The sequence below is a fragment of the Salvelinus sp. IW2-2015 genome, unplaced genomic scaffold (assembly GCF_002910315.2).
Source record: "Salvelinus sp. IW2-2015 unplaced genomic scaffold, ASM291031v2 Un_scaffold1598, whole genome shotgun sequence".
NCBI classification, from domain to species: domain Eukaryota; kingdom Metazoa; phylum Chordata; class Actinopteri; order Salmoniformes; family Salmonidae; genus Salvelinus; species Salvelinus sp. IW2-2015.
Window position 1 is genome coordinate 137,474 of NW_019943021.1, and position 8,590 is coordinate 146,063.

The 8,590-nt window shown below is 39.6% G+C and overlaps 1 protein-coding gene across 1 annotated transcript; it reads left to right on the forward strand.

Annotated features, from left to right (window-relative positions):
* Nucleotides 1-3,126: 3,126 nt before the first annotated feature.
* smx5 lies at nucleotides 3,127-8,102 on the forward strand. Its single transcript, XM_024138834.2, has 5 exons — nucleotides 3,127-3,215; nucleotides 3,608-3,675; nucleotides 5,652-5,682; nucleotides 5,776-5,835; nucleotides 7,469-8,102. Exons 1-5 carry the CDS (start codon nucleotides 3,213-3,215, stop codon nucleotides 7,592-7,594), a joined length of 288 nt encoding a protein of 95 aa, XP_023994602.1. The 5' UTR covers nucleotides 3,127-3,212; the 3' UTR covers nucleotides 7,595-8,102.
* Nucleotides 8,103-8,590: the final 488 nt, after the last annotated feature.

Consider the following 8,590-nt stretch of genomic DNA (forward strand, 5'->3'; position numbering starts at 1 on the left):
AGATGGGAGAAGTTGAGGCTAGAGGAAGGACATCAGTAATAGATGGGAGAGGTTGAGGGTAGAGGGAGGACATCAGAAATAGATGGGAGAGATTGAGAGTAGAGGAAGGACAGGAGTAAAAACAAACAAAAACTAACTATTGTAAAATAGACTGTGTCCATAAAATGTATGTATAGTATGTATAAGCAGGAAGTAGAAGACTACGCGTTGTTGTTCACTAGTTTGCTCCAATTGGAGAAGAGGTTGGAAGGAAATAAAGGAAATACATTTTTAAAATATATGTATTTGTGTGTATGTATGTGTATTCTTAAAATAAAGTGGTGATCCTAACTGACCTAAAACAGGAAATTTTTACTAGGATTAAATGTCAAGAATTGTGAAAAACTGTAAGGTGTATGTAAACTTTCCCAACTTCAACTGTGTAGATATAGAAATTGCCTGTCTTAGGTCAGTTAGGAGCACCACTTTATTTTAAGAATGTGAAATGTCAGAGTAATAGTAGAGAGAATTATTTATTTCAGCTTTTTATTTCTTTCATCACATTCCCAGTGGGTCAGAAGTTTACATACACTCAATTCGTTTTTGGTAGCATTGCCTTTAAATTGTTTAACTTGGGTCAAGCGTTTCGGGTTGCCTTCCACAAGCTTCCCACAATAAGTTGGGTGAATGTTGGCCCATTTCTCCTGACAGAGCTGGTGTAACTGAGTCAGGTTTGTAGGCCTCCTTTCTTGCACACGCTTTTTCAGTTCTGCCCACAAATTTTCTATAGGATTGACGTAAGGGCTTTGTGATGGCCACTCCAATACCTTGACTTTGTTGTCCTTAAGCCATTTTGCCACAACTTTGGAAGTATGCTTGTGGTCATTGTCCATTTGAAAGACCCATTTGCGAACAAGCTTTAACTTCCTGACTGATGTCTTGAGATGTTGCTTCAATATATCCACACAATGTTCCATCCTCATGATGCCATCTATTTTGTGAAGTGCACCAGTCCCTCCTGCAGCAAAGCACCCCCACAACATGATGCTACCACCCCCATGCTTCACGGTTGGTTTGGTGTTCTTCAACTTACAAGCGTCCTCCAAACATAACGATGGTCATTATGGCCAAGTATTTCTATTTTTGTTTCATCAGACTAGAGGACATTTCTCAAAAAAAAAGTATGACCTTTGTCCCCATGTGCAGTTGCAAACCGTAGTCTGGCTTTTTTATGGCAGTTTTGGAGCAATGGCTTCATCTTTGCTGAGTGGCCTTTCAGGTTATGTCGATATAGGACTTGTTTTACTGTGGATATAGATACTTTTGTACCGGTTTCCTCCAGCATCTTTACAAGGTCCTTTGCTGTTGTTCTGGGATTGATTTGCAATTTTCGCATCAAAGTACGTTCATCTCTAGGAGACAGAATGCATCTCCTTCCTGAGCGGTATGACAGCTGCGTGGTCCCATGGTGTTTATACTTGCGTACTATTGTTTGTACAYATGAACGTGGTACCTTCAGGCATTGGGAAATTGTTCCCAAGGATGAACCAGACTTGTGGGGGTCTACAATTGTTTTTTCTGAGGTCTTGGCTGATTTCTTTTGATTTTCCCATGATGTCAAGCAAAGAGGCACTGAGTTTGAAGGTAGGCCTTGAAATACATCCACAGGTACACCTCCAATTGACTCAAATGATGTCAGTTAGCCTATCAGAAGCTTCTAAAGCCATGACATAATTTTCTGGAATTTTCCAAGCTGTTTAAAGGCACAGTCAACTGAGTGTATATAAACTTCTGACCCACTGGAATTGTGATACTGTGAATTATAAGTGAAATAATCTGTCTGCAAACAATTGTTGGAGAATGACTTGTGTCATGCACAAAGTAGATGTCCTAACCGACTTGCCAAAACTATACTTTGTTAACAAGAAATTTGTGGAGTGGTTGAAAAACAAGTTTTAATGACTGCAACCTAAGTGTATGTAAACTTCCGACTTCAACTGTATATACTCATTAAGTATGTAGTATACAGTATGTCAGTATGGGTGTTCGAACACAGCTTAGGTGAATCCACTACTGGTCAAAAGATCAAAACTACGAAATAACGTGTGTTAGGCAAAATTATTTGAAGAATCTCAYGTATAAAATMTATTTTGATTTGTTTAACACTTTCTTGGTTACTACATGATTCCATGTGTTATTTCATAGTTTTGAGGTCTTCACTATTATTCTACAATATAGAAAATAGTCAAAATAAAGAAAACCCCTTTAACGAGTAGGTGTTCTAAAACCTTTGACCGGTAGTGTGTGTGTATGTATATATATATATATTTGCAAAAAAAGAATATGGGGGATTGGAAATGATGCAGACAATTACATTGATGGAAGCTACAATCTATCTGAAATATTAAAGCTGATCTACCCACTAAAAAAAATCTCTATATCAATCAAATAAGACTCCAGTCACCCAAGTCATAGGCTGTTCTCTCTGCTACCGCACAGCAAGCGGTACCCCGGAGCGCCAAGTCTAGGACCAAAAGGCTCCTTAACAGCTTCTTCCCCCAAGCCGTAAGACTGCTGAACAATTAATCAAATGGCCACCAAGACTTTTTACATAGATTTTCTTTTTACACTGCTGCTACTCACTGTTTATTACCTATGCATAGTCACTTTACAAATGACCTCGACCCCCGCACATTGACTCGGTACAGGTACCCGTACCCCTGTATATAGCCTCGTTGTTGTTATGTAATTTTCTTGTTACTTTTTATTTATTTAAAAAATAAATACTTTAGTTTATTTTGTAGATCTTTTCTTAACTCTATTTCTTGAACTGCACTGTTGGTTAAGAGCTTGAAAGTAAGCATTTCAAATAAACATTTATTTGGTTTGAAATGCTACCACCTACTGGTAGGTTGACAGTATTGCATGAGTGTGAATATATTTAGAATCAAGTGACAACGTCATTGGATTGGAGAAAAATAATTTATCCTTCTTTTAGTAACTGCATAGAAGATATACAAAGTATATTAATTAGCCTACTTATCCTACTCGGTTCATGAATTTATGACATAATGAGAAGAAAAAAAATAGCGTAAAATAAGATTTTATTAATGAAAATGTGAGCGCGCATCACAAATGTTTCTTCCACAATCATGACGTATTTTAAAATCGACCAAATGGTACCGTCGTGACATCATCAACCTGAGACGAGAAAGCAGCGCTGAAAACTGAAAATGGTGAGAATATTGCGTGCTGTAGTTTGCTATATTTGAATCGTTTTATCTCGTTTACAATGTTACAAAGTGTGTTGATAGTTATCAGCAACTCGCATAGTTAAAACTGCATCTATATATAAATCAAACATATTCGAACGGTTTCAGGCCAGTGAGTGCTAGCATGTCTGAAGAATGAGCATGTCGTTGATTTTYCGTTTATCAGCTAGCAAACTTTTGAGCTTAGCTAGCTAGGTAGTTACTATAAATAATTGTTGCATAAAAATCATTAAGTTACGGCCCTGGTCTCCTAGCTAGCGCAAGGAATGCTAGGCTACTAACGTTAGCGATCTAGCAATGATTCATAACGCTGTAACGTTAGCTAGTTAAGGTTAAATGTTTATTCTGTTTTGCAGCTTTTCTACTCATTTTTCAAGTCCCTGGTGGGGAAGGACGTGGTGGTGGAGCTGAAAAATGARTTGAGGTTTGTATTATGTAGTTCGTGGCTAGCTAGTTACAGRGCTAGCTAGTTACAGTGGCATAAAGGTGGCAGAATTCACAAATTACGTCATTGTTTTATATTAACGCKTTTAACTTTTTATAGCGCTTTTTCGTTAGACAAAATCTAAAATCGCTTGATCAAAAAATAAACACGTAGTACTTTTTAGAAATTAAAATATAGGCTACAACAGTAGCTAGGTCAAGTCTGAGTGGTGTCCGTGAGAGAATCTGGAAGCTCAGAGCGAGATGTTTTAAAACTATGGCGCCCGACATGGTTCAATGTACCAATAAATCAGTACGATCTACTTTGTCGTTTTTTTTCTTCTAATTGTCGGCATCTTGGAGCAAGAATTGGGATCATGTATACTGTGGTAATGAAGATAAATGGATAATAACTGACTGCAGCAATGTATAATACGGCGAACTTAGCAAACGAGGAAATTGTGGTTAGTGCATTCATTGAGGTATAAAAGGAAACCGTTAAAGAATCAAACGGAATAAAATAACAGTTCCTATTTTTTAGGTCCCTCCCCATTTTGTTCAGTTTGCTTCTGAAATGTTTTGCAGCATAATTGGAGTAATTTTCAAATACAGAGGTTCATGGACCATGTATAGAGRCCCACAGTGGTGTCGTAATACCCATAAAATCTGCCTCTGTTACAATTATTTGAATAATTCAATGGATGTTCTGTGCACAAAAGTGTCTTATCAATTTTCTAATCAGTCTTCTCAATGAGGCGATCAATGGAAATGGTCTTTCTGGGCTTGACGTCAGTTAAACTGCAGTACAGAAAGCAAGAATGTAGGAGCAAGTGGTTTCTTCCAGACCTGAACCCTGGCCCCTTGAAGTGGTTTCCTCTAGTTGCCACAGTCAAAATTGGCAATGCAAAAAATGTTATAATAATGAAAACGTTATTTTGGGGTTTAAATTAAGTTTACCTGTGTGTTTTTTGGGGGGTTTAATGTCACATTTTAAGAAGATAAATTGTAGAAATAGGTGGGGTTTATGGCTGTGGCAACGAGTGACGACTCCTTGAAGTGCATGCTAGGGCTTCCGCTATTCTTTCTGTTCCTCTGGAAATGGCTGGTCTAAAACAACAACAACACTGAGACCCACTCGAACGCTTGCTTACAGCTGCACCACAGGGTCGGACAGGCCGTTTGCTTCAATTATCGTCATGCCTGCTCTGCGGTGTCAGACCCTGTAGTGCAAGCGTACGGTGTGGGATCTACTGGCTAACTTTTCCACTTTCCTTCATCTGAGGGTTGTTTTTGTAAAGGAGTATAACAGTCTTTGGTGTAAATTTGTTTTTGTCTGCAAGGGCAGACAACACCCTATACAATTTATGGAAATTCATTTTGTGAGAAGCATTCAAAATACATTCCATATGTTATAATGCATGCAATTTAAAAATTAAATAAAATTTTAAATAAAATAAAAACTAGGGAGTGAGCGTACACATATTCTCGTAGTCCCGGTGACATACTGTCAGCCCACGTCACAGGGCTCTGGAAGAACGTGTTCTCCTACGTAGAAAATATAGATTCAGGCAAAGACATTTAGAAGCACAGTGAAAGCTATTTAAGCTAGAATCTTTCATTTTTCTAGGAGCTCCTAAATTAAACTTCCAGGTCGCACAGCAACAATATTTAGGCGCATATGCGAGTCCCTCTGTAGAACCCTGTGTCCTTGATCCCGCTGTTCAACAGCCTGGTTAACGTTGGAATGAAGTCTGCCCTGCTTCTGTTTTTATTATTGAACGGTGGGACCTTGTATCTCCTTCTGGAGGGCAGCAGCTCACTGTTTTTTTTTTGAGCTAGGTTGTGGGTGGGATGTCCTTGTCTTACCTGTCTGTCATGGAGTCCCTGAAGCCCCCCCTGCACTGAAAACCTCACAATTGAAAGCTTGAGATGACAGATGTTGATTTTTACAAGTTACACATCTTTGTCTATTTTCAGCATCTGTGGAACACTTCACTCGGTTGATCAGGTAAGAATAGAAGACCATCTCAAACCACATGTTCGTCAACTTTTTAAATGGGCTCCTACGTTGTTGTGCTCACTGTAGTTCTTGCTCTTGCAGTACCTGAACATTAAACTGACAGACATCAGTGTCACGGATCCAGAGAAGTATCCACACATGGTGAGTTGTCCTGTCCATACGTTGGACAATATCGGGCTGGTTTCCCAGACATACTGTATTTACCCTATTTACAGTGCATTGGGTAAGTATTCAGACCCCTTGACTTTTTCCACATTTTGATATTATTACAGCCTTATTCTAAAATGGATTAAATTGGTTTGTTTTTTCCCTCATCAATCTATACACAATACCCCATAATGACAAAGCAAAAATAGGTTTCTTTTTAGGATTTTTGGTCAATTATTTTCAAAATTCAAACATATCACATTTTAAGCAAGTATTCGGACCCTTTACTCAGTACTTTGTTGAAGCACCTTTGGCAGTGATTACAGCCTTGAGTCTTCTTGGGTATGACGCTGCAAGCTTGGCACACCTGTATTTGGGGAGTTTCTCCCATTTCTTCTCTGCAGATCCTCTCAAGCTCTGTCAGGTTGGATGGGGAGCGTTGCTGCACAGCACTTTTCAGGTCTCTCCAGAGATGTTTGATCGGGTTCAAGTCCGGGCTCTGGCTGGGCCACTCAAGGACATTACGAGATTTGTCCCGAAGCCACTCCTGCGTTGTCTTGGATGTGTGCTTAGGATCGTTGTCCTGTTGGAAGGTGAACCTTCGCCCCAGTCTGAAGTCCTGAGCGCTCTGGAGCAGGTTTTCATCACGGATCTCTCTATACTTTGCTCTGTTCATCTTTGCCTCGATCCTGACTAGTCGACAAGTCCCTGCCGCTGAAAAATATCCCCACAGCATGATGCTGCCACCACCATGCTTCACCGTAGGGATGGTGCCAGGTTTCCTCCAGATGTGACCCTTGGCATTCAGGCCAAAGAGTTCAATCTTGGTTTCATCAGACCAGGGAATCTTGTTCCTCATGGTCTGAGGGTCCTTTAGGTGCCTTTTCTCTGGCCACTACCATAAAGACCTGATTGGTGGAGTGCTGCAYAGATTGTTGCCCTTCTGGAAGGTTCTCCCATCTCCAGAGAGGAGCTCTGTCAGTGACCATAGGGTTGTTGGTCACCTCCCTGACCAAGGCCCTTTTCCCCTGATTGCTCAGTCTTAAGGGTTCCAAACTTCTTCCATTTATGAATGAATGGAACTGTGTTCTTGGGGACATTCAATGCTGCGGAAATTTTAGTGCCCTTCCCCAGATTTGTGCCTCGACACAATCCTGTCTCAATTCCTTCTACCTCATGGCTTGTTTTTTTGCTCTGACATGCACTGCATAATAAAAGAAAAAAATTGCAAACATATCTAAACCTATTTTCACGTTGTCATTTATGGGGTGTTGTGTGTAGATTGAGGAACATTTTTGATTAAGGCTGTAACGTAACAATGTGAAGGGGTCAGAATACTTTTAGAATGCACTGTGTAGTCCAGGACTAGGCTGAAATCTGTGTCTAGGAAACCAGCCCTTTCTAAACTAAAAGCTCCGCTTCTGACGTTGACTGGATGCACTGTAACACAACACCATCTCAAGATCTTCAGAACAGATGATGCTGTGAAATAAATCAATAAGGGATTATTAACTGTTCTGTTTTTTTTTTTCGTTTTCTTTTTTCTCTCTAATCAATTCAACCTGTTTTTCTAATGCTACCCGTTCTGTTATCAGTGAAGAACTGTTCTGTTATCTTCTGTCACCAGTTATCAGTGAAGAACTGTTTCATCCGAGGCTCTGTGGTGCGATACGTCCAACTACCTGCAGATGAGGTCGACACTCAGCTGTTACAGGACGCTGCGCGCAAGGAGGCACTGCAACAGAAGCAGTGATGCTTTAACACATGACATCATGGCTGGGAGGGAGGGAGGGAGGGATTTGGAAGATGGACAGATTATGTTTTAGTTCGGTGTAAACAATCCAAATTAATTTAATCTGTTTGCATAGAAACCCCTGAAATCTTTTCCTTGTTGTCTAGCCTGGTTTGCCACATTGGTATTGCAGTGCTTTAGTGTCACCTACCTCAAATGCCAACTAAGGTCTCCCAGCACCTGATACCCTACTGTTTTGTAAACATTTGGACAACACTTCCTGTTCTCTATTCTATACAGCACCACTATTTGTTGATGTCAGAAATGGCCTGTTTTATTTTAATTTTATTGGTGTCCTTGTGAAGCAGTATCCAGAATGAATATATTCTCCTTTTGAAGACTGTTCTTCTGCTCAGATTGAGAATATTCTCTGCTTCTTTTCTTTTTCWAAAACCAGTTTTGAGTTTGTAATGACTCATGTTATTTGCATCACCTTTTTGATTTGTAGATAAACCTTGTTTAAATCCTGTTCTTATTGTCCACTCGTTTTGAATACAATACGGCTATATCATGAGGGATGGTCACTAACATTTGTGTTTATAATGCATCCGCAGTAGTTCCTGCCACGGCAGCAGCTACTCTACCTGGGGTCCAGCAACATTAAGGAAGTTATATACAGTTGAAGTCAGAAGTTTACATACACTTAAATTGGAGTCATTAAAACTCATTTTTCAACCACTCCACAAATTTCTTGTTAACAAACTATAGTTTTGGAAAGTCGGTTAGGACATCTACATTGTGCATGACACAAGTCATTTTCCCAACAATTGTTTACAGACAGATTATTTCACTTATAATTCGCTGTATCACAATTCCATTCGGTCAGAAGTTTACATACACTAAGTTGACTGTGCCTTTAAACAGGTGGGAAAATTCCAGAAAATGATGTCATGGCTTTAGAAGCTTCTGATAGGCTAATTYACATAATTGGAGGGGTACCTGTGGATGTATTTCAAG